Source organism: Mauremys reevesii, linkage group 6 (assembly GCF_016161935.1).
Source record: "Mauremys reevesii isolate NIE-2019 linkage group 6, ASM1616193v1, whole genome shotgun sequence".
NCBI classification, from domain to species: Eukaryota; Metazoa; Chordata; order Testudines; family Geoemydidae; genus Mauremys; species Mauremys reevesii.
In genome coordinates this window covers 124,653,616-124,680,079 of record NC_052628.1, presented here as the reverse complement: position 1 = coordinate 124,680,079, position 26,464 = coordinate 124,653,616, and the positions used below count along the sequence as shown (strand labels likewise).

Here is a 26,464-nt window from a genome sequence, read left to right as displayed (position 1 = left end):
CCTCTTTGTCAGAAGAGCTTAAATTAGCTATTTCTTAGAGAAGACTAAGGTGTTTTTATGCTAGAGAAGTTGACTGTTCTAAGAACTTGTTTTACCTCCTACAGTGCTTGTGAAACACTTCACGTTCATACATAAGTGCTTCAACTGGTTTTCTGGTGTTCTGAGAAGCAGTTGGAAAAGACTTGGATTTCAGCAAATTTGAGAACCTGTTCAAACTAAACTAATAAGTCTGCTAATGTGGATGCAGGCAACCCGAAACTGCTCCTGCCATTGCTAACCCACCATGTCTCTATTCTGTTTCATAGTGAGATGTCCCTTGAGCCTTTTACTTACCACAGAAATGGGGTCTCAGTTGTGGAATCTTTAAAGTTATTTACTTGTAATTTTGCTGCTTTGAAAATTCCTGTGGGGTTCCCTATCATAGCGTCACCTGCCATCAGACTTCGGGGGTCTGTTCTAAGCTGGGGCCTTGTTCTCAAAGTCTTGTTTATCTCCATTGGAGAGCATTGTCAAATGTTCTCATTGAGAGTTGTGTATTATACCCCTTCCCCCACCCTGTATCTGTCTTGTCTATTTAGATTGGGGCAGAAGCCATCTGTGTTTATACAGCACCTAGCACAATGGGACCCTGTTCTTGGTTGGCCTCTGGGAATTACCATAATAAATGTAATTAATATTAAATTTTGACTCAATACCTGGGGTGCTCTCTAGCACGTAAGTTGCAGTCTCGGTGTAACATATGTCCAGAGCGTCCTTATCTAACATTTTTAAGGCTGCTACATATTCAAAGCACAACTTCATAAATCACCATTTTCTCGACATGGTATCAAGAACAGATGCTGGTTTTGGGAAGGCAGTGCTGCAGTCGCTGTGTAAGCAGCAGGAGTCCAAAGAAAGATCAGTGCTAGTTAGTCTTCTGCGGCGTCTGTGTGGAGATGTCATGACAGAGACGTACTTTACCCTTTTTCCTTCACTCTGCTGTGTAGCTCAGATACAAATAGTGTTTCAGTAGGTAGAGAGGACCTTAAGGAATGGTTAGAGGAGTTGGGTGTTTATAACCTCAGTGGTAGCATTACACATTTCTATGATATGTACATTCTGTAAGCATTGGGGGGGAGGGATAGTTCAGTGGTTTGAGCATTGGCCTGCTAAACCCAGGGTTGTGAGTTCAGTCCTTGAGAGGACCACTTAGGGAGGGATCTGGGGCAAAAATCAGTACTTGCTTCTGCTGGTGAGGGCAGGGGGCTGGACTCAATGACCTTTCAGGGTCTCTTCCAGTTCTATGAGATAGGTATATCTCCATATATTATATTATTATTGCTAAATATCCAAGATCTCTGTACTCCCTTCCTCTATTTTGAGGATGCCTCTGGCCATCTTTCTGGTCTCAATTCCTAGTATTCAGTTTGGCTCTTTCTCTTTTGTGGATGGTGTAGTTCCCCCAGTGCATATGCCCTCTGTCTTCCACATGGTGCCCATTCCTCAAGAGAGGTATGTTAGTGTTTCTTTATGGCTCTAGACCATGTACATCCGGCTCTCCAGACATTTTAATCTGGCCCTTGAGCTTCTGCTGGGGAGCAGGATCCAGGGCTTACCCCACTCCAGTGCTCCAGCCGGGGAGCGGGATCAGCGATTTGCACCACTCTGTGCGGCTCCCAGCAGCAGTGGCATATCCCCCCTTCGGCTCCTACACGTAGGGGCAGCCAGGGGGCTCTGTATGCTGCCTCCGCGGCTCCTATTGGGCGGGAACTGTGGCCAATGGGAGCTGCAGGGGTGGTGCTGGCAGACAGGGCAATGTGCAGAGCCACCTGGCTGCACCTCCATGTAGGAGCTGGAGTGGGGACATGCCGCTGCTTCTGGGAGCTGCTTGAGGTAAGTGCCGCCCGGAGCCTGCACCCCGACCCCCTCCTATGCCCCAACCCCCTCCCCCAGCCCTGATCCCCCTCCTGCCCTCTGAACCCCTCTGTCCCATCCCGGAGCAACCTCCTGCACCCCCAATACCTTATCTCCAACCCCATCCCAGAGCCCTCCCCACACCTCAACCTCTGCCCCAGCCCAGAGCCCCCTCCCACACCCTGAATTCCTCATTTCTGGCCCCACACTAGAGCCTGCACCCCTGACCAGAGCCCTCACCCCCTCCTGCACCCCAAGCCCCAATTTCATGAACATTCATGGCCTGCCATACAATTTCCATACCCAGATGTGGCTCTTGGGCCAAAACGTTTGCCCACCCCTGTTTTAGAGGATATATATTGCATAACTCAGAAATGTTTGCTACACTACACAGGGGAGGGATAGCTCAGTGGTTTGAGCATTGGCCTGCTAAACCCAAGGTTGTAAGTTCAATCCTTGAGGGGACCACTTAGGGATCTGGGACAAAATCAGTACTTGATCCTGCTAGTGAAGGCAGGGGGCTGGATGGACTCCGTGACCTTTCAGGGTCCCTTCCAATTCTGAGATAGGTATATCTCCATATTTCTTTCTTCTTCTTTCACTACTGTATGTTAGCGTACAGTTAATGGTGTAAATGTAAACAATGGTGTAACAATGTAAAACTAAAGTGGTCTTAAATATAAAAGGCCTATATAGCACAACCTTTATATAATAATGAGAAAATAAACAATAAACCCTACAACAGTTTAAATGCATTTTTCACTAACCTTTTAATTCACTGTGCAGAAGAGCCAGGGTTTAGTAAATGAAAATAACAAAAAAACAAACCCATCTTAACATTTTTTCTCTGCTGCTTATCATTGTTACAGTATCTTGTCAGTCAGTGTGAAACTTAGAGTGAGCCTTTATGCACACTGAGGTGCATATGTGTATCAACTTTATTGCATCCAAGCTGCGTAAGATGGAAGAGTGTTTCATTTGTCAGTTGGTTCCTTTCCTTTGATTTCCTATGAATCAGTCTGGAGAAGTCACTTTCACAAATGGGTTCTTCCAAAGAGAGAGCACAATTTCAACACCTACTTTCTCAGATTTGGGAAATGGGACTCAGTAAGCAGTTTCCAGAACTGAGTGTCCCTTTTATTCTTCTCTGCAACAAAGAAAGGTTCTGCAGTTCGTACAGTTGTAGTTGCAGTTCAGAAGGCTGGTCATTGACAGCAGCTGCAAGTGGATCATTGAAAAGCATCAGATGAGGTTGAAAACTTTCAAAATGCTTAAAATGTTCATTGAAATTGAGCAACAGGATTTCACTGTCAGTATCGTTCCTGCTAAACTCTGAGTCGCACTCTTGCAGTTCAGATGTATGTGCATCACATGTTGTAAAGTGGGCAAATTCAAATGTAACAGGTGAGGGTTAATAAGTGAGAGCTTGCTTCAGAACCCATCCATGTGAGCAATGAGGTCTGATGCAGTCTAGTCCATGCCTTGCAGTTGCATATTCAAACAATTCAGGTTATGTCTCTCAAAAATGCTGTATAGCACAGAAAAACTGAATCTTCCAGTTTTTCCTGAAACTTCTTAGTATCAGAACTCTGTCTTTCAGAAAGGTGACACTCTGTGTTTTTTGTTGGAAAGAATCTCACGAGGCATTTTCCATGGTTTATTCATCACTCTTCTCTGTATAGCTCCAAATTGTCCTGCTATGCATCCACTTCATCAAGAAAAGCAACTAATTTGTGATGATTGAGTGATCTGTTTGCACCTCCTATTATGTTTGTAACTTTCATGACCACATTTATGATGTGATTAAAATACAGTGATTTTCCACACAGCAACTCTTGATGAATAATGCAGGGCAGAGTTGGGCAGTGCTTCAATAAACCTGGAAACCCAGCCCTTGAGCCATGCATAGTAGGTGCTTCATCTGTTACAACAACCAACAACTTTTTACAATCTCCAAAACCCGCAACAGCTTCCTGAAGCACACCAAAAATATCTGGACCCTTTGTTGTTCTGCGTAATAAGGTTAATTTCATAAGTTCTTCATAACATGCATGTTAAAATTACTATCAGTTGTCCATATGTATATCATAGCTGACTTACATTTGACACAGCGGTACTGTCGCCTAATGCCAAAGAAGAAACAATTAGGCATGATTTTCTTTAACTTTCCTTCTACGTGTTCAGGGATATGTAAAGCTGTTCACGAAACTGTACAGAGCGATACTGTTTTGAATTTTTTTTTGCCATTTTGTCATCATCAAACACCTTTCCCATTTGCACTGCACATTGCATGAGAGTGAAAGAGTGAAACAGTGGCTTTCTAGCCCATGCCATCTCAAGAGTGACAAGATACAGTAAGACCCAAAGTTTGTACTGGGGTAACTCTAGCAAAACAACTCTGTTGCTTTAAAACTTTGCCTTTTAGATAAGCCACAGTGGCTTATCCCTGCATGTATTTCATTATTTGCTTTGTGATTGGTCCTGTGGTGATTTTTCAAGTGATATTCATTTGTCATTGTCATGACTTGCAAACATATGGGGCATTGGGGTTTACCTCCATTTTAAGTACAAAGATATTCACGCTCCCACTGTGCATGGGCGACTTAGTGTTGTCTATCTTTCATTTACTCATGATAAACTGTAAAGGCAGAAGAATCAGCCACTGGTTTGTCAGTAGGCCATTTCCTACCTCGCTCATAGCACAGCAGACAGAGTCCTGATGTTTCAGGGTATTGAATTTCCTTGTGTTCAGCATACATGCAACCCAAAGAAGTGCACAACCATTCTTTCTAGCAATCAGTCTTCCATATTGAAACAAGCACTTGATACTCATGGTATGTTTATCACAGATCCCCCCGAAAAGGTTGAGAAATAAGAAATGTCATTGCAGAATAAATAATCTCTTAACTGTTAGTGAGCCAAATAAAATGACCTAGTGGTCCAGATGCGACCATTGGGCTGCCAGTGACCCATCCCTGCTCTAGGTGTCCAAGTTTGGTATCCGATACTTCCTTTGCTTGACCATCTTTTCGAGGAGCAAAGTAAAATGCTAAAAGATACTGACATCGGGGTCTGCCCTGTTTCTAGACATGCTGTTTGTGCTTCATATGATTCATCGTATATTAGTGAGAACTGTGGCATCTGGCATCACTCTTGGCCAGTAGGTATTCTTGGCTTTAGTCATCCAGCCTCTTTGCTAAGGGCTCAAGAAGCTCTTCTCTTTGAGGATTGTTCAGTAGCAAAACCAATGATATGCTGGAGAAGATAAAATTAGCTCTGCTGCTTGATCATTCAGGTTGACCCAACCTAGTTTAAAAGAAGCAGGAATCTTCTAGGTTCCAGATGCAATGCATGTGCATGTCAGCAACAAAAGAAATAAGATAAAGGGAGCTGTTAAATGCAGATTTCTTATTGAGAATATGCGAGCCTGAAGAGAAATATCAAAACAGTACAGAGGGAAAGACTTTTCTGTGAGGTAGTTCCTGCAACTCAGAAGGGGAGAGGCAATTCTTGCTTTAGTCCTAAGTGGAGCACAGACTCTGGTCCGAGAGGTGAATATAGTTGAACCACTTGGTGATAGCAACCATAATATAATCAAACTTAGCATCCTTGGTGTGGGGGGAAATACCAGAGAAGCCCACCAAAGTAGCATTTCGCTTCAGAAAGGTGATGTCAAGACTAAATCCCCACTCTGACACTTCGAGTACAGAAGGTAGGGGCCTGCAAGGATTCTAAAAATTAATACTTGCCATTCCAGGCTTGTATTAAACTCCCAAGGTTACAGCTTATCAATGACCTTCGCTTGCTAAACGCTGCCACTACCCAAATGCAAAAAAAACCCCTTGGGCCCAGGAAGGAACACTTGGGAATTCCTCCCTGTGGGGTACCCTCAAGCCCTTTCACCTCCCCTCCAGGGAAGAGCTGAGAAAGAAAACAAAGGAAATTAGCTGTGCTACCAGCTAATCAAACAACATGTACAAACCTCTTAGGACTCCAAAAATCCAATCCTGTTTTTTAAAAAGATAAATGTTATTAAAAACAAACGGGGAAAAAATACATCTGGAGCTTAGGCTTTTGCTAGATTTTAAAAGAGCAATTCCAAAAATTAAGCATCCAAAATGCTTTCTTTGGGGTTCAGCTTAAAGGTTACAAGCAAACAAAAGCATCAGGGGTTAGCACAGAGGAGATCCACAAGCCAAAATAAGAAATAAACCTGATAGTGTCTAACTAAACATTCCCTGTCCAAATTATTTTTTCTAGGTATGGAAGATACTTTTTCATACCTGGTTCAAACCTTACATAGCATTCCTGCTTATAGCATTGCTGCTCCGTGTTCCTGCAGCCCAGAGAACAACGGAGAAAGGGAAAGTTTCTTTTCCAATTTTAAAAGTTCTAGCCTTCCCATTGGCTCTTTTGGTCAGGTGCCCACTCCTTTTCTTTTACCTGTGGGCTTGTTAACGCTTTACAGGTAAAGCAAGCAGAGAACAGACACCAAGAGGGATTTTACAGCTAACTGGCTGGCTGGGTGTTCACAAAAGGGAGCTTACCCCCCCCCCCCCCACACACACACACTTCATTTATCACAGATCACTACACAAAAATGAGGAAGTTAGTTAAACGAAAATTAAAAGTCACAGTCATAAAACTGAAGTGCCTGCAAGCTGCACGGAAACTTCTTAAAAACAGCATAATAAGGGCTCAGATTAAATGTATATCCCAAATTTAAAAACATAGAGGATGAAAACAGTGCCACAGTGGCTAAATAATAAAGTAAAATAAGCTATTAAAGGCAAAAAGGCAGCCTTTAAAAATTGGAAATTAAATCCTGCTGAGGAAAATAGAAAGGAGCATAAACTATGGCATGCCAAGTGTATCAGTTCAATTAGGTAGGCCAAAAAAGAATTTGAAGAGCAACTAGCAATAGACCCAAAAACTAAGACTTTTTTTTTTTTTCAAGTACATCAGAAGCCTGCCAAACAATCATTGGGGCCACTGGACGATTGAGGTGCTAAAGGAGCACTCAAGGAAGATAAGGTTATTGCGGAGAAGCTAAATGCATTGGTCTTCATTGCTGCGGATGTAAGGGAGATTCCCAGACCTGGGCCATTTTTAGGTGATAAATCTGAGGAACTGTCCCAGACTGAGGTGTCAATAGAGGAGGTTTTGGAACAGATTGACAAATTAAACAGACCAGATGGTATTTTCCCCAAGAGTTCTGAAGGAACTCAAATATGAAATTGTAGAACTACTAAGTATGGTATGTAACCTATCCTTTAAATCAGCTTCTGTACCAGATCACTGGAGGATAGCTAATGTGACACCAATTTTTGCTCCAGAGACAATCCTGGCAGTTGCAGGCTAATAAGCCTGACTTCAGTACCATGCAAATTGGTTTAAACTATAGTAAAGAACAGAATTATCAGACACCTAGATGATCACAATTTATTAGGGAAGAGTTAACAGCAGTTTTGTAAAGGGAAATTATGCCCCCCATATCTATTCCATTTTTTTGAGGGGGTTAACAAACGTGAGCAAGGGTGATCTAGTGGATATAGTGTACTTGGACTTTCAGAAATCCTTTGACAAGATCCCTCACCAAGGACTCTTAAGCAAAGTAAGCTGTTATGGGATAAGAGGGAAGGTACCGTCATGGATCAGTAACTGATTAAAAGACAGGAAACAAAGGGTAGGAATAAATGGTCAGTTTTCACAGTGGGGAAAGGTAAATAGCAGGGTCCCCTGGGGATCTGTACTGAGACCAGTGCTGTTCAAAATATTAATACATGACCTGGAAAAAGGGATAAACAGTGAGGATATAAAACTATTCAAGATGTTTAAGTCCAAAGTAGACTGCCAAGAGTTACAAATGGATCTCCCAAAATTAGTGACTGGGCAGCAAAATGGCAGATGAAATTCAATGTTGATTAATGCAAAGTTATGCACATTAGAAAACATAATTCCAATTATACGGACAAAATGATGGGATTTAAATTAGCTGTTATAACTCAAGAAAGAGTTATTGTAAATGGTTCTCTGAAAACATCCATTCAATGTGCAGCAGCAGGTAAAAAAGCTAACAATGTTAGGAACCATTAGGAAAGACAGTAAATATCATAATGCCATTATATAAATCCATGGTACACCCACACCTTGAATACTGTGTGCAGTTCTGAGGAGAGATTTAAAAGACTGGGACTATTCATCTTGGAGAAGAGATGACTAAGGGGGGGATATGTTGGGGGGGTGTCTATGAAATCATGAATGGTGTGGAGAAAGTGAATAAACATTTGCTTACTCCTTCCTGTAACACAAAAACCAGGGGCCACGCAATGAAATTAATAGGCAGCATGTTTAAAACAAACAGAAGGAAATACTTCTTCACACAATGTACAGTTCACCTGTGGAACTTGTTGCCAGGGGATGTTGTGAAATCCAAAGGTATAACTTGGTTCAAAAAACAATTAGATAAGTTCATGGAGGATAGGTCCATCCATGGCTATTAGCCAAGATGTGCCACGATTGGGTCTCCCTAACCTATGACTGCCAACAGCTGGGAGCGGACGATGGGATGGATCTCTTAATGATTGCTGTTTCTATTCATTCTCCTTGAAGCATCTGGCACTGGCTACTATTGGAAGACAGGATACTGGGCTACATGGACCATTGGTCTGACCCAGTATAGCCATTCTTATGTTCTCATTTAAAAAAACAAAATACAAAAAATTGCCTTCATTTCATCATGGACTTGAGAAAGTTAAACAGTTACATTAGTGTTCAGATTTTACATGCTGATTTTACCTATTGTCTCTGTCCTTCTGTTATTCCTGTCTATATCCCTGTAAGACTGGTTTGGGGCTCTCAGCATAGAAGATACATATTTTCATGTAGCTTTCAGACTGGCCTGAAAGTAATTATGCTTTTGTATAGAAACAATTGTGACCAATATAGCATTCTTGGATCTGGCTTCTATAGAAAGTGTTCATTAAATATCTGGTTAGATCAGGGGTTCTCAAACTTCGTTGCATCACCTGATAACAAAAATTACTACATGACCCCAGGAGCAGGGACTGAAGCCTGAGCCTGTCCGAGCCCCACCACCCTGGGTGGAGGCAGGCAAAACCGAAGCTCAAGGGCATCAGCCCTGGGGGTGTGTGCTGTAACCTGAGGCCCGCTGCCCAGGGCTGAAGTCCTCGGGCTTCAGTCCCGGGCGGTGGTCCTTAGGCTTCAGCCCCGGGCCCAGCAAGTCTAAGCCAGCCCTGGCGACCCCATTTGGGGTCCTTACCCACAGTTTGAGAACCGCTGGGTTATATAATAGCATACTTCAGGCATCAGGGTGTACATGTGTGTCTATACCAGGGAAGTTTGCTTGACGTTCTTGGAGACGGGAAGATGTGGAAAAGTAGATTCCATATATCAGATGGACTTTTCAGTCTTTTATCTCTTCTCCATGGCTGCATGTGCAAGACAAGACAGCAAAGTTCTACTTTAACAAGCAGAAAGGTGCTTGTCTCTGTGACTAGTATCTGGCTCATCGAATTTACATGGTGTACCTCCAGCTGGTTGGCAAAAAAAATGTATTGTCAGATAAGAAAAATCATAGAAGTGAAGACCAGAGGAGGTGGTCTCTGAAACAGTTGATGGTAGAGCTGTTGTTCAGGAGGTGGAGTTAGCATTTCCTAGATCTTTGTGTCACAACTAGCAATAGAAATGGTCCACAGTTTTATTTCAGGACAGGAGTGGACAGAAACTCAATAAGATGTGGTCCTGTTGGATTGGAGCAGACACTATGCTTTCCCACTGATTCCATTGCTTCTACTGATCAGGAAAATAGAACAAGTCCAGGGTCAAGGATCATCCTGATCACTCCAGCTTGGATCAGGCAGTTCTGTTACATGGATATCCCAAGAACACATCTCCTTCTGCATCCAAACCCAGAGACACTTTACTTCATTGTTTGACCCATGGGACTTTGACTACTTCTGGTGAAGCATGAAGCAGTATCTTGCTGCAATTCAAGAAGCTGTTCACCCTGGAATGTAGTTTACCGAAATGGAAATGGACAAGGGTTTCAGTATAGGCATCTAATAACTTGACCCTATACCCTTGCACCCATGTCATCGATTTTGGAGTATTTATTACACTTGAAGTTTCTCATTCTGTCCTTGTCATTGATCAAAATACATCTGTCTGCTATTTTTGAATACTGGCTTCTAGTTGAAATTGTAAAGCGTTCTTACTGTCATGGGTTTTTTTGAAGGATTGGTGGTTGTCTTTATACTGGGCAGTCAGCTTCACTGATGTGATATCTAAAATTCACCTTCTGAACCTTTGGAAGGGTGCTCTTTATTTCACCCATCACTAAAGGCAGCATTTTCATCACAGTTACATCTGCAAGAGAGGAATGAGTGTGTTGCAGCCTTTAATGATTGATCCTTCCTTTACTGCATTCCCTAACAACAAAGCTGTCATGCAAGCTCATCCATTTTTTTTCCTTTAAAATAATGTTTGAGTTCTACCTGAACAAAGTCATTAGTCTTCTAGGTTTTTTTTAACCAAACCCTGGGTTCCGTGTCCTAGAAGCTAAGTGCATCGAGTTTTGTCCTATGTAGAGAAGACAAAGGTATTTTGGAAATTGCCTAGATTTTTTGTAGCCTTAGTGGATCAGTATACGGGAAATGCTGAGTGACTGTCAAAATAGATTAGATTATGCACTGGCATGTGTGCTTTATCTATCATGTAAGCACTTGAGATCTTGGGGCCCACACTGCAGGGTTACTCAGTTTTCCAGTGGTTTCTCTGTTATGATGGAAACATTACAATCTACAGGGCTGCCTAGCCAGGGTTCTCTTCAAAGATTTACTGAGCGCTGCTCTCTTGGTTTATCACCTAGAGCTGATATTTGCTTTGGAGAACTGTTCTATAATCCTTGTTTAATTAAAATGTCTCAGCTCACCTTTGCTGGGGTTGTCCTGTTAACTAGACTTGCATAACTGAGCGTATGCAGAGGCAGGCTGGCTTGTAGAAGGAGAGAGATTACCTAGTAGTAACTGTAGTTCTTCAGGAATGTTTCCTCCATATTTTCTCATAGCCTGATCATCTCTTCTTGCCCAGAGTTGTCACTTTAAGGATCTTAAGGTTCAGCAGAAGAAACTCGGGTGGGTCACTGAAAACCTCTGATCTGAACATTTGGTGCCATGAGAAGGCACTAGCATGGTCCTAATAGGCACTCCTTTTCTAGAAGGATCCTGAAGCTCGCTGGCACTTGGAGAAGGGGGTTGCTATGTGGCTGCATATGAATATGCACAGGCAACACTCCAGAAGAATTAATTGAAACTTTATGAAAAATAATTAATAGAGAATGGTCAAAAGACAAAAAGGAGTAGGCAAAGGCAAATAATATAATAGGGAAAAGTTTAGAATTGGAATATTAGAACAGGCATTGGACATTTATAAGCTAATTATTAAAAAGGAGAAAAGTTGAACTAGTAAGATGCATGCCTTGATCACTGTGCTTGCATGTTGTATCACTTTTCTTCAGCCTTTGGTTTTCTGTCTCTTTAAGGGCCTTGTCTGCACTAGAGAAATGTACTAGTCTAAGAAACAAACATCTTGCATACACATTCTCCATAAAGTTAAATGTATTCCAGATATCATTTGGATTGGACTTGTGTTCAGCAGGTCTACATATTGATTCAAGCTGCAGCAATTTAGTGGCAGTATGGAGCCAGTGCAGTCATAAACTAATTCATATTGCCCTTCCACTCAAGTCCCACAGTGCTCCAGTCAGTACTGAGGTAGTTGGTCTACTTTCTCTTACTTTTGTCTACTTTGTGCACCCTATTGCACAGGAGTCTGCTTGGCTAGAAGCCATCTACCTGTATAATAGCACCACACAAACCATAGAGCTCAGTGCAGACAACTTGCATTGCAAGCAACTTCTTTCACAATTGCAAGCTTCTTTGATTGTGAACATTGCAAGTATTACCAGGATGTCTTAAAGGAGAACGTTTATTGACTGTGTTGCTGCCTGGCTCAGATATTTGGGCCCAAATCTTATTATGGGATGAGAACATCCAGAAGCAGCTGGCCAGTGGTGTTAAATGCTCTTACGTACATAGAACCAGTCACCTGGATGCTTGATATAACCTGGGTTTATAAGCCACTCTGGGATTAAATAAAAAACCTAAAGTAAAGTCAATGATGACATCAGAAGACTCAAGTCCTGGCATAGAATTTTTCATTTATACAATGGTCTGGCAAGGAGCCTGAAGACTCACTCCTCTGCTCAGCCTGAGATGCTCCCAAACATAATGAAAAAGTACTTTGTAGCATAATTATTCAGGGGAGACGAGAACACCATTGCCAAATAGGAGGAACGGGGTGAGGGAGCCTGACCAGGAGTTGCCCAGATCACAAGATCCATTTATAGGATGGAGGCCCAGATCCTGAGATGACTGAGCTGGTTCCGCATGAGGAAGTGGAATCTGGAGATGAGCAAAGCTTTATCAGGTATGCAGCTTACTATTGTATAAAGTACTGATGGGGACTGATTTTTTTTCAGATTCTGGGGCTGAGAGAAATTTTTCTGGGTTCTTATGAATGCCATCCTTAATATTTGTGAATGGGCAGATATAGTCTTATGTGAAGATGGAAGTGTCCACCTCACCTTCTCTCTGCTCTGCCAGTCCCCACTCCCTCAATCACTCCCCCCTTCATCCTCTCTGCCATAGTACAAGTAACATCCTCACAGCAGCCCACTCAAAACAGTTATTCCCCCCATAACTGGTCTTTCTTGGAGCCACCCTTCCATTCCTGTATCAGAGGGGTAGCCGTGTTAGTCTGGATCTGTAAAAGCAGCAAAGAATCCTGTGGCACCTTATAGACTAACAGACATTTTGCAGCATGAGCTTTCGTGGGTGAATACCCACTTCTTCTTGCATCCGAAGAAGTGGGTATTCACCCACGAAAGCTCATGCTGCAAAACGTCTGTCCTTCCATTCCTCTCACTTGTGGTACCCTTTTCAGCTTCATGACCTGGGAAGAGAGGAAGCGCTTGGCTTGGCACTTACGGCAGCTGTCTGTGTTATACCATGTAGCCACGTACAAAAATGGGGATTTTTTTTTAAATGTCACATGAAACACCAATGGAAAAATAAAAACAGCTGGACCTGTAAGTTACTGTAATAAGTTAATTAGTGGATGCTTGCCAAAGCATTTACCTTACATTGTATTGTCTGGCCCATATGGCATCCAGCCATTTCTATACAGCATGCACAACTTGGCTATCTGCAATCATATTAGAGTTTGTCTTTCTGATGAACTGTTTGTATGGCAGCTTCTCCAAAGTTAATATAAATGTAGCTAACCAAGCCTCACCAGTCATGAGCTTCTCATTGAATATCATCTGCAAAAAACCCCAAACCCTCATTTTTCCAAGATCCCACTTTTCTGTAATAAGTAACTTTTTTATACCATTTTGGCATTATCTCCCTTCCCCTGATCTAACATAGTACCACACCTCTCCATAGTTTTAAGTGTTGTGTGAGAATTGGGAACATATGTCCTTAACATTTTGTGTTGAATGGCTCTGGATTAGTTATTGGAATTTTAAAAAGAGAAGAGAGAGTTTCTTTTGTCTCATTTGTTGACATTTCATGGGACGTGTCAGGGATTGCGGTGGGTGTTAATTCTATCATATCTTGTTTTCTCTGTCAGGGCTTGCTGTCCAGACTCCATGTTGGTGGCACAATTGAAAAGTTGAAAGGACCAATTCATCAAAGCGCAAGGGAATGTGAACAGAGAATTAGAATGAATTTACCACATTGAGGAGTGAAAGATGAGGCAGCCCTGAACACACCTGGAAGGCAGGAACAGTTCCAGCAGGAGGACAAAACTCATGCAAAAATATAGACAGCAGAATGCACAGGGAGGCAGAGTTTCAGCAGCCATTATTTAATGACTATTAAAGACACAAAAGAAACTGCCTGCTGCTCTGTCCCCACAACTAGTGTCTGCTCCTGCACTGCCACATGTTGCCTGCTACCATGCCCTCCTGAAAGCAGAGAATACAACTCTTTGGATTGGGACCTACCTCTTTGGCTCTCTCCCAGCCATTCTCCATTCAACCCCTATTTTTGACACAGGGAAAGAAGATTGTTTCTGCAGCTGGACTCCCTTATTGAAACAAAGTTTTCTTTTTTGGAAAAAAGGCATTGTTTTTGAATGTTGATGATACTTAATATAAGGTGATAACAAATCAATAAAAAATGTACATAGCATAAATGTGCTAGGTTAACAACAATGTTGTGCTATCTAGTCCTTCATTCTTCACTGTGTAAAAAATGGTATTTTCAAGTAGTCCTAAAAAGAAACAATGCATTAGTCCTTGGTGCCCTACGTTTCAGATCTGTAGCGCCTGCTCACCAGAAGTAGTGTTGTTATCCTTCAGCTGCATCCACGTGATTTTTCTGGCTGTGAAAAAGTAGAAGGCAGGCTGTCTGAGCCACTCTAGTCTTTACTGACCACTTCTCCTTTGTTTTCGCTTACGTTATGTAAAATGCAAGAAGCAGATATGATCATGGTAATAATAGTCATGGAACAGTCAGACAATTTACATCTTGTTTTCAGTATCCCAGAAGCACACTTCACTACCATCCTGCATTGGCTCAGTGTGTAGTGGAATCTTCTACCTTTGTTTATGTAGTTGGGGAAGTTTTAATGAGTCAAAGCAGTACTGGGTAGACAGGATCACCTGGGAGCACAATGGGGACAGAAACCCCCATAATGTCAATATTGTTCAGTGGGAATAGTTTTTCACTTTTCCTGTTTTTGAGAAGTCCAGAGTTTGGTGGTGGGGGTGTGTGTGGTTTGTTTCAAGTCCTGGGATCATGCACTTTTCCAGGCTACTGTATGTCCATGCCCAGGGCTTCCCAGGGAGATACACTGTGGACTGCATCATCATGGAAACAGTTTCCTTCCTGTTATGTATTTCTCGGCTTGTGCTCAGACATAGAATGGGCATGCAGATTCCATTAATGGCTCTGTCAGTTTGGGGAGCCCAGCCACTTAAATTATTTGGTCTCTGGCATGTTAGCAGTCTTGATTACTTGTCCTTGTAACACACACAGTATTTATTACAGTGCAAACCCCCAGCACAACAGCATTCACAATGGACTTCCCAACTGGGTTTCCATCTGGACAGTAGAAAACTAGGTTAGTCAACTTCTGCAGTGTTATGGCTGCTCACATTTCCATAGTGCAGGAGATCTCTCGTCATCTGGTACTGCTGTGTCAGGGGCAAGCTCGGCACAAAATTCCAGAGAAGTCTTCTTTGACCCTGAAGTTCTTGCAATCTCTTACACAAATAGTCAAGTGTATATTATACTGCACATTCAAAAATGAAACCCTACCCCAGTATGTCTCTCTAGTCACAGCATGTTGACCAAAATGACTGTCACCCATCCACCCTATCTCAGATATATTTCTGTTATGGACTGGAAACCACCACTCACCTCCACATATGGCACTATGGACTCTGCCACATTCCATCCTTCAGTTCTAAGTCAGATACCAACACCTTGCATCTTAACCTCTATATTTATACCAGAGACTTTTCTCTGTCTAGATTTTTTTTTGCCGCATTTATTGTAGTAATTGAAAGCCTTACAACTAATAGCAAACTAACACTGGCCAGTACAAACCAGCTAGTACTAGCACAATTTCACTCTCATCCCACACTAGGGAGGAGTTAATTGTTCAGAGTGCATGCATGTGTGTGTGTGTGTATATAATTATATAACCATGGAAAGTCGGTGTACGGTCTAGGTGATCAGCATTTTTAATAATCGGGGTCTTATGTATATGCCTAAATAGGGATTTAGGATGGTGCTTGAGTGACTTAAAAGCACAAGTTCCACTAATTTTCAGTGGGATTTGTGTTCCTGAGTTATTAGATGTTTTTGCAAATCCCTCCCTTAGGAATGTAATTCTAGTAACTCCTGTTTTGAAAATCTTGGTCAGAGCTTGTAATAGAACTTTGGTTGCAGCCATATCTATGAACCTGTGTCCATGGCTCTACAACAAGACAAACCTCAGTGTTGTGGTTCACTAAATGAAATCTAACACTTGCAATATTTCTCCACTGATAAAATTAAACTTGTGCATCTTTGTGTTTTGTTTTTCTCTCTGCCATTTACTGCTGTTTGGTAGTAACAATACCGTTGTGTTACTTTTGAAAGCTCTTTGATGTGTTAGTAAGAAATGGGTAAGGCAGCCTAATAAGAAAATGTCTTTTTTTCCCCTTCAGATTCAGACATTTAATGTTGAAGCACCATGCCAGACTGTGGAAGATTTAACGAATGGGGTTGTGATGGCCCAGGTGCTTCAAAAGATGTAAGAACAAATTGTTTAATGGTTTGTAGGTTTTCTGCATGCAGAATAGATCATTTGTAAATGTGCCCAATTATCTGAATGTAAGTATGTTTTCATATTAAAAATTGACCAGTATCCAGTAAGGACTCAGCCTGCTAAACTTAGTTTGTGTTTTCACCTAAAGCATAACTAACAGTTATTTGAAAATGGAGAAAAACATCTGAAAAGTACAGCTCATTTAAGGCAAAAGAAGTACCCGGTCAAAGAGTTTGTGTACGAAGTTTCAACTTTTTTGAGAAATAAAATGGTTAAACTTAAGAACAATACTTTTTACACTGCTATTAAAAAGTTTGGTTTCCATTTGAGTAATAATGCAAAATAGCTTATTAGTTGGGGACAATTTATAAAAACTACTAAATACATACTATGTCATAAATTACAATATGTTGTAGTGATAAATCTTGAGGCTGCTATAACTGTCAAAAAGTTTTAATAACTCACCATATTGCCATCCTTTTTAGTAGTGTCCGTGGGGATTTCAGATATTGAACAGACATGGGTAATTTATTATTATTTCATCTGCTGGAATTAATCCCTTCAGGTCATGGTTGAGTCAAACCAGCAAGGCAGTGTAAGGAAACTTGATGCTCATGTAATACAAGATTTGCGTTAAACAGAGAGTCTATTTCTAATACTGCCAATCTAGCACTATTCAAAGACATTCAATTCCTAAAAGATTAAGTCGGGGGGAAAAAACCTCTCTGTACTTGGGATTGTCATGACTTTTTGTAATAGGCCTTTGATGGAGCCAATTATGGATTAAGATATCGTATACACTGATTCAGAATGCATCACTGTAGTTTATTGATAAATGAGGTTTATTTTCAATGCTTATTTTCAATTGTATCATACTTACCTATCCTTTATAGAGAGATTTCTGCTTCTGTTTTGAGACTAGGAATAAGCATCTGATATGGCAGATGCTTGTTCCCCACTTTACAGCAGCCAAAGAGGGCCTTCCTCTCTGGCTTTTCCTGCCAGGGACCCTGATACCTCTTGGGGTACATTTGGGGTGAAAAAATCTGGTCCGAAGATCAACCCTGGCATGCAATGGGGCGAACTGGTTGGCAACTTAGTCCCTGGGCCAACAGGTCAACCCTGTTCTCCCAAAAATGGGGGAGGTGGCCACTGAGTCTGGCCCTAGCCACACCCTCTGGCCTTGGGACCTAGTAAATATGGACAATAGGCATGATTCAGTATGACAATTCCTACATTCTTATAAAGAGTCAAGGGACCAATTTTATTCCTTAATATGGAGGAGGTACATAACATAACCAAAATAATTGCTTGACAAAAACAAATAAACAAATCTAAAAGTAGTTTTCTGCACAAATCCTCCAAAAGGAAGATTAGGAAATCAAAAAGAATATAAATAGGTATTAGTTTTTCATCAGCAGTCCCTTGTTCCGCAGAGGGAAGGAGTAGCAGTCTGCCTGCAGTACACAGGAGAAAGTGGAAGGAAACTCAGAATTTGCCTAATATTTTGAGGCAATGCTTAAAATGTTTTGTAAGAGGACTTTATATGTGGGAAGATAAATTAGGAACTGAAGAGGATAATCCTGATTTAAAAATGCAGAAAATATTTCCCTCCTCCCTGGTACTTTTAAGAAGGTCCTATGCTGTATAGTTTCATTCTGCTCTAGAGGAAATTGTATAGTATAATTTAGGAAATGCAAATAAACCCAACAGAAAAGTAATGCAAAAAAGCAGATTTAATGGAGATTTTCCAGAAATGCCTGTTTTGCTGAAGTAACAAATAAACCCTCAAAGGGCAATATCTTTGGCACATATCCCACAGATAAGTTGAAGTCCTCCTACACAGAGGCATCAGTTATGAAAGCTACACTACCCTGTACATGCTTTGTCAGAAAGGAATCCTGGTATGTTCAAACAATATGTCAACAGTCCTAGCTGCTCCTAATTGGGATTAAAAACTCTCTAATATTCAAATGTTGTTGCTTAGAGGACATTAAAGAGGATACTAAAAAGAAAACATGTATAGTATGCCCAATTTTAAACTAGCACCATCGTTATTTTTCTATGTATCGTGAAAGATGAATAAGTCAGTGTTTTAGGCCTAAAAAATGGGAAAACCCCAACATGAATCAGGTACTGTAACAATATTAATCTAAAAAGGGACTCTCACCGTCTGAAGCAGACGGAACATGACAGAATATACTGAGGGAAGGTGAGCACTTGGGATAAGAGATTTTGTTAGTAAATTTTGTAAGAAGTTGAGATTCTAGCTTAACCGTTCTTGAATCATGTTTCAGAACATCCATGAAAATGAGACCATATTGTTACATTATGTAGTTTGGATATTTGTTAATCATAAAGTTATGCACATGAAAGATCATAGTTGGTATATTTGTATAGTTTGAGTTGTCATTAATCATGAAGTGATGCATCTGCTTCATACTGTGTATGTCCCATAACTTCATCACTAATCAGCAGTTGATAGGATTATTTTCTGTATCCACCTGTTGGCCAACACATGTGGCTGATTAGTGTGTACAGTTCAAAATAGGGGTCTCTAGGAATTATGTCATTGAATCATAGAATATCAGGGTTTGTAAGGGACCTCAGGAGGTCATCTAGTACAACCCCCTGCTCAAAGCAGGACCAATCCCCAGACAGATTTTTGCCCCGATCCCTAAATGGCCCCCTCAAGGATCAAACTCACAACCCTAGGTTTAACAGGCCAATGCTCAAACCACTGAGCTATCCCTCCCCCTTTGTCTTGTATATACCAAAAATAAAACTCTTGGGTGACATGAGAAGGGAAAGCTCAGTAGTCCTATTAATCATATTTTTAACCTTTTGTTGGGCCTTGTATCTTGCACACTTCCAGGGGCAGTGTTCCAAGAAAATCAACCCTGACTTACTGTTTCCAGCTGCACAGGGGATATTTATTTATGGTGTGTGGTCATAATAGGTGAAATGTGTAAAATATAAAATTTGCATTTCCATAGCAGCATTTGAAATGGAATGATATTCTAGTGATCTCTTTTGTTATCACCTCCCCTTCCCCCACCCCCCGCTTCAATGAATGCTAGCTTCAATTCACTTTCCCCATGCAACCAGTGGTATGTAATAAAGGTCAACTACGCAATTTGTAAGTTCAGGTGATAACCCCTGTACAATAATTTGGGCCCATCTAAATAGACTTTGCGGCTTTCAAAGCTCCTGTTAATTGAACTTCATTTCACAGGCATGGCTAGATGGCAAATTTCTAGTTACAGATATACATAGATAGGGTTCACAGGAATTTTGAATGTCTTACTGCTGAGAAATGCTTTGGAGCAAAAGAGTCATAATTGCAGCTGATTTTGAATATTTTTAGAGTAGTCATCAGGTATTAAATCATTTTAAAAGAAAATTACAATTGCTGCTTCTTTTTGTAGTGTGGATGCCTCGATGGATTCTTTTAGGTTCTCAGATATCTATGGCTGTAAACACAGTAGCCAGTGATCACCTATGTCTCAGAAAGCTTGCCCATAAGTCTAACATATTATGAGTACCTCTAAGTACTCAGTTGGTAAAGTGATTGGGAACCATCAGGCAAAACCATTTTAGAAAATACAGAGGAAAAACATTGACTCCCATCACCTATTTAAAAAATATATATATACACAATTTGAAACAGCCAGTAAAGTTTTACTTTTGCTCCTTCAATTCAAACAGGTACCACAGAAAGGACTTAGTCCAGAGGCAGGCGGGACTGTTCAAGCAAAGGAGGGGGAGTCCAGGGCTGACTTCTCCAGTCCACCATTCCTTCTAGATCAGCAGCATGACTCCCACTCCTGTCCCAAGACAACCAACTAATTGGGGAAAAACTGTCGCAGGAGTAGAAATGCATGACAGGAGACAGGTGGGTGCTAGAAGTTATTGAGAAGAGTTGTTGGGTAAAGTTAAAATAAAGATTTGAGCACTCCAGCAACATCCTTGAAATCAGTGAAGAGCAAATTCGTTTCAGAAGCCAATAGATCACTTACTGCGAATAGGTGTTATAGAGCCGATACCACAGACTTGCTGTCTGGTGCTTACTCTAGTCAACTTCAGTAATCCCCCAGAAGGCTTGAAGGGTTGTGAGAGTTTGATGTGAAAATCTCTCAACAAGTGCACCTTATTAGAAGGGAAGCTGAAGTCAATTAGGTGACTTAGACTATTGCATCATATCAGTCCCTTTGAGAAAGATAAACTGTATTATCCCTGCCTGAATTTCTTGAGAATTATATCCATTTCTAGATGGCATCAAGAGTTTCATCAAGAGAAATCAATCCATTTTGTAAAAGAACATCAAGAAAGCAGACTGTTGCCAAAAAAAATTTCCACTTAGGGTGCTATTAGACTCCTGACAGGGTGTCAGTTTTCCATGAGTAACCAAAATACAGTCAGCAAGAACACAGCTAATTGGATCAGACAGAGTGTTGGATAGAAATGTGAAGATGTAGGCATGCTAGTTTCCTGCATCACTCGAGTGATCTGGGCCCATCTCCATATGTGGATAAGGCTGGCACGTCTTGTCACTGAAGCTCGTGATTTTGTAAGTTCTGAACACAATAGTATCTGTTTCCCTGTCAGTTTATCAACCTCTGCTTTGATGGAAGGGACTTACTAAGTGTTCATCAGGGCAGATTACAGTAGAACTAGGGAGGCAAAACCAAGTCAATATTTTCTGTATTGGGACAGTGCTGGCTATTCCTGCCACGGTAGGCTTTTACTGGAGGCTGCTCTAGCCAAACTCATGGTTGGCATTCCATGACCATCAGAGATTCTAGGGTACGTTTTGAATGGAGAGTTTACCAGCCTACAGTGATTAGAACCCTCACTGGGAGTGAAGTGTCATTCCTGGGCAAGTACAAATGGGAGCTGTGGAAGAAGACTCACTCATTTATGGATTCTCCCCCTAAAATGAAATATGATACATTTAAGACTAAAATGCAGATGCAGAGATGGGCAAATATCAGGTGTGGGCATACTGTGTTTTTGTCCCCTCCGAAGAGGACAATGAAGGCAGTTGTCTGTTTGGTACTTGTAAGGGTCCGGTAAGGGGCTCGTCCTTCTCAGGCGCGGCGGGGAGCCAGGGCGCCTCCCTACAGGCAGCAGTCCGTCTCGGGCTCAGACCCCTCTGCGAGGGCTGAGCAAACCAATAGTCTCTACACAAGGCAGAGTCCCGGCCCTTTAGCAGGGCCCGAGTAAACCCAGTGTCTCTAAGCCCGGCCCTGGAGCAGACGGGGCAACCAGCTAGTTCAGGCTCAGGCCTTTCAGCAGGGCTGAGCAAACAGAGAGAGTCAATTAGGGCTCAGGCCCTCAGGCAGTGGCTGAGCACACACAGTAGCCTGTGAGCCCAGGCCCTTCAGGCAGGGGCTGAGCAGCGAGCTAAACAGTAGCAGTCTAGATAGCCCAAGCCCTGGCTCAGGGCAGGGCAACACACACAGGTAAGGCTCATACCCTTAGGCAGGGGCTGAGCAGCGAACTAAACAATAGCAAAGGCCTCCTCGGGCCAGGGGGAGGGGGAGTCTGCCACCCTGGGAAGGGTGGCAGGGGGGACGCAGGCCCTCCCGCTCCACTGTGTCCCAGCCCGTGGCCCTAGCAGCGGCAAAGACTCGCTGCTGTCAGTGGGGATCCTGGCCGCAACACACTGACATAGGCTCCGGTATATCTGCAGCCGGACTGGGGTTGGCTACCCCCGGGCCACTTCCAATCTCCCCCTCCCTAGGTACCTGTCCCTCGCCGGCGTCATCCGGTGGGTCCCAGACCATGGGCTCCTCCGGATACCAGGCGGAGGGGAGCTCAGGCAACTCCTCCGGATACCGGGCGGTGGGGAGCTCAGGCGACTCCTCGGGGTACCGGGCCCGGGGAAGGCTGGCCCCGGCGGGAGCTCGAGCATCGGCGTCTGTCCTCTCCAGCAGCCTCCGCCTAACTGAGTGCTGGGGCTGGGCTTTTATACTTCCTGTCCCGCCCCTTGACTTTCAGGGGGCGGGGACAGGCGGTGGCGGCTCCGCCCACTCCGGCGCCTGGTCTGGCTCGTCCTTCTCAGTCGCGGTGGGGAGCCAGGGTGCCTCCCTACAGTACTCATACCACACTCATTGCTCTGGTTTCTGAGGAAGGCATAGATGATAGCTACTCTTGACTATCGGAATATGGTCCTCTGGGCTGAGCAGAACTGAGGTTGGCACCCAGATTTTGTACCTTTTCACTAGTGGCTGGCATACTTCTTTAATAATTTTCATGACTGTCATTCAGCAAGCTCCGCAAAATCATTTTCCCGCTTTTCATGAGCATGGCCTCATTCTTGTCTGGCTTAAGTTTCAAACCAGGTGTCTCAAAGGAAAATGTAAAACTAGGTGTCAGCATAAGGATGGCACTGCAGCCTGAAATTATTGAAGATGTCCATTAAGTGGCTTGCCGTAGCCATTAAATGACTGGGGAGGTAGGAGGAAAACCTTATGGCAGAACACAGGAGAGTACTGTAGGGCTTCCTTGAAAGCAAAGCACAGGTGATCATTCACAGCCCTCTTGATAAGTCACTCATATGAACCAGTGCAGCATGGTCAGTAAGTCTGCTGAAAGATACAAGAAGATCAACTTGGACACCCGACTTCTGTTCGTAGCCGAGATCAACCAAAGATACTAGTGTAGGTTTTTAGGTTTATCCAGCCCTCGTGTAACTGGAGTCCATATAGTGCTACAGTTGTCCAACTGATATTTTCTCACTAATCTCCAGAATGGGGAGATTAGGGACTGAATGGGAAACAGAGTAAAACAAAGGTGCAAGGTGTTAAACACCACTTACTTTAAAAGAGGCTGGCATGATGCTTTCATGTAGTCATTAACAATCTTTGTCAATAGTGGAACCAAGCTTTTTTTTCCTGGATTTACCTGTTCATGAGGGATAAGGGTTCATTTCACAGCTAATTGGACAAAGTCTATTTCACACACCTAGTGAGCTCTATCAGCAGAACCAGATGAAGCTGTACCATATATTTTGCCTTTGCTGTTTCATGCTTTTGTACTCTTGTGTCCGTAGTCATGAATCTAAGCTATGTCTCTGAATGGGAGCAATCTGGAGCCATAAGATTGCCTAGTACTTAAAATCATTCTTCCAGCTACGTGTTTGTAGATGCTGTGTCAGAGAAAAAGAAATATGCCTTAACCTTCATCATAGTCTCCGTAGAGGAATGTGTAAAATAGCACCTGGAATCTGTTGAGTTGAGACACTTTCACCATTGTGATCTGCTTCCTTTGCCATGTAATCTATCACAGACCATTTGTTAACTCTGAGGACATTGTAGAGAAAGGGGATACCTGGGAGCTAGTGTACCAGAAGAAAAAGATAACAAAAATTTGTATGGTCTAGCCATCAAAGCACTAATCTAATGGTTGGCCAGCTGTATCCGAGTTCCGGGCTTCATTTGGATCACAAGGCACATTAGTGGATTTGATCGAGTCTAAATAAACGGATCCTCCCAAAAGGTCTCAAAGTGGCTTAGACTTAATAACAATATACTTTTTCCATATAGGATTCACCTCAACACCATTGGATAGAACAAAGCAATAACAGTGCACAATGACAGCACAACTTTTTAAGTCAGCAATCTAAAAATACTTTTTCTTCTTGAAACTGCCTGGATGTTTACCCATTTTGGAGACTCACTAGAGAAGTAGATCCTAATAGCCTTACTCATTCAAAAAGTGCCATCAGTTTTCTGACAACTGGTGGTCAAATTTTGATTTTATCTGTCATAAAAAAAATCCCCTATAGCAAAGTTCTCCGTGATACTATGCTGCGGGGCATTGCTTTAATACTGATTAAGATGCGGAAGTGTCACCTACTAAATCACTTATTTTTTAATTGTTATTCTCTTTGTCTCTTCTTCATTCTGTTTGGCTGTTTGCTATCTGCTTCATTCTGAATGATGGACTTTGTATCTGTGTGTGTGTGTTTGAGAGAGAGAGAGAGAGAATGTGAGCACAGAAGCTTTTTTTAAATTTTATTTTATTTATTTTATTTTTTAAATTTTATTTTATTTATTTTATTTTTTTAGTGTCTAGAAGCTGTTTTTAAAAAAAAAAAAAAAAAAAAAAAACCCAGCATGATCTTGGATACTTTTTTACTGGAACTGACAGTTACTTTTAGTTCCTGGCCTCTTTGTAGTTGGGAACATAACACTGTCAAAATTCTCTGTTGGAGAATGGAAAATGTGATTTTGAATAAACAGTTACCAATAAGAAATGTTCTCTCTTCTTAGCTAGTTTCTGAACCTTGGGGAGAAAGCCCTAGTAGTTGCTCAGGGAAGACGTCTGCCAGAGGGATACAAAACAAAGGTGTATAGTGTACCCTCATCGAGTACTGTTTTCTATCTTGGTTGCCTCAGCTCAGGAGCCAAAGTAGGAAAAAACTTGAAAGAAGAGTGACTGTAAAAAAGTTAAAGGCTTGATGGGGCTTACAAGGAAAATACTTTTAAAATGCTGGGATTTTTTTAGGATAGAAGGGAAAACAATTAAGCAGATGCTCAGAGATAAATATAAACTAAGTGCTCCTTTTCAACTTTTTTCACTGTATGAGAATGGGTTTATTTGTTTTTCTTTGGTTGATATTGAAGGGATTATATTTTTAAAGGAATATTTAGAGTTAGCATGTGGGAACTCACTGCTCCAAGAATTCATAAGAAGTATGTGTGGCTGGATTTAAAAAGTCTATTAATTGTATCAATAATAACACATACAAGTATGCAAGCTAAATATGGTTATTGTAAGAGAATTCAAACTTCATGATTCCAGGTATCCGGTGATTGCTTGTGAGGATTGGAAAGAAAATTTTCCATTTGTAGAACAAGGTACAAATTGGCTAGGTACTTTGTCTGGCTATGCTGAAAGAAGGAAAGGAAACATTGGATGTGGTTTAATTAGGCTGCAACTTAATTCTTAAATGTCTGGGAGTACCTGACAGATAAAAGTGTGCAATGCTGTTTATCATTTTAATATATACATGAGGTGCCCTCCCCCTTACCCATCCTCATCCCCAGCAAACCCCCTTCTGGGGCTTCACCATCCCTCCCCCTTGTTGGGGGGGGGGTTATAAAGAGGGAGGGGGTTGGTTCCCTGCCATACCAGTCATAGGAGCCCCGAACCATCCCCTCCCCTCCGGTTCTGCTCTTTAAAGAAGATCTCCCTTAAATCCATTCCCAATCCTTTTTATCTGATCACTATATCCTGTCCCTACAGCGTACCTACATTTGGACATCCACCCCATGTTTACATAAAGAGTTGCAACATCATAGCCTAACTTCCATTTCATGTTCACCCTAACTAAGCCCCTCCAGTCCTGCTGTGGGGAAGGTGGAAAAAAAACCCACTTGACCTTGGCCAATGTGGTGAGGGAAAAAATCCTTCTCTGCCCCCTGAGAAAGGAGCGAGTAGAGCAATGCCCACAGCAGATCTTGATAAAACTTCTGGTGGATATGAGTATGGGTGCTGCTCTGTCTGGTCCAGGTAAAAGAGGGCTTTTCCTGCACCGGCATGGACCTATATAATCCCCCCCACCCTCTATTCCAGTCACTGGCAGAGGGATGGGTCAGCATCCTCATGCTGACCTGCTCTGCCGCTGCAGCAGAAAGTCACTCACTGTCTCTCTACCACTCAAAGGGACACACACCTTTTACAATAAACCAGACAACGGTCCCCACGACTTAGGTGCAGTGGGGTCATTCTAAGAGTATTACAGTCACCTCAAAAGTACTGGGTAAGTATTGGAGGTATTTGGATAACACTATGATGTGTGATAAATATTTAGATAGACTATATTAATATCTATATGTTTATATGCATTTAAATTAACATCAGTATAGGATTCATCTGGAATCTCTAGCTTGTTAGTACTAGTAATTGGTGTTTTAAGAGAGATGCTAATTTTATTTATTTTATTTTCAGAGATCCAGCATACTTTGATGAAAACTGGTTAAACAGAATCAAAACAGAAGTAGGAGACAATTGGAGGCTAAAGGTATTTTCTTCATGCTTTGCTTTTCTATAGTCAGTATTTTAGTTCTTAATAAAATATTTTTTCAGTATTAACTTATTCCTAAATTAAAATATTATCTTACAGTAGAAGATATCAAACTAACTATAATAAATG

General features: G+C 41.9%; 1 protein-coding gene across 5 annotated transcripts in view; it reads left to right on the top strand.

Annotated features, from left to right (window-relative positions):
* HOOK3 (hook microtubule tethering protein 3) overlaps positions 1 to 26,464 on the top strand; it is a 127,882-nt gene that overhangs the window by 3,177 nt on the left and 98,241 nt on the right. For 4 of the 5 annotated variants that reach the window (XM_039545685.1, XM_039545688.1, XM_039545684.1 and 1 more), the window contains exons 2-3: positions 16,199 to 16,284; positions 26,260 to 26,332. In XM_039545685.1, coding sequence (XP_039401619.1) covers positions 16,199 to 16,284; positions 26,260 to 26,332 — 159 coding nt within the window. Of the gene's footprint in view, positions 1 to 16,198; positions 16,285 to 20,007; positions 20,195 to 26,259; positions 26,333 to 26,464 lie in introns of all 5 variants that reach the window. The other variant, XM_039545689.1, reaches the window with a different exon arrangement.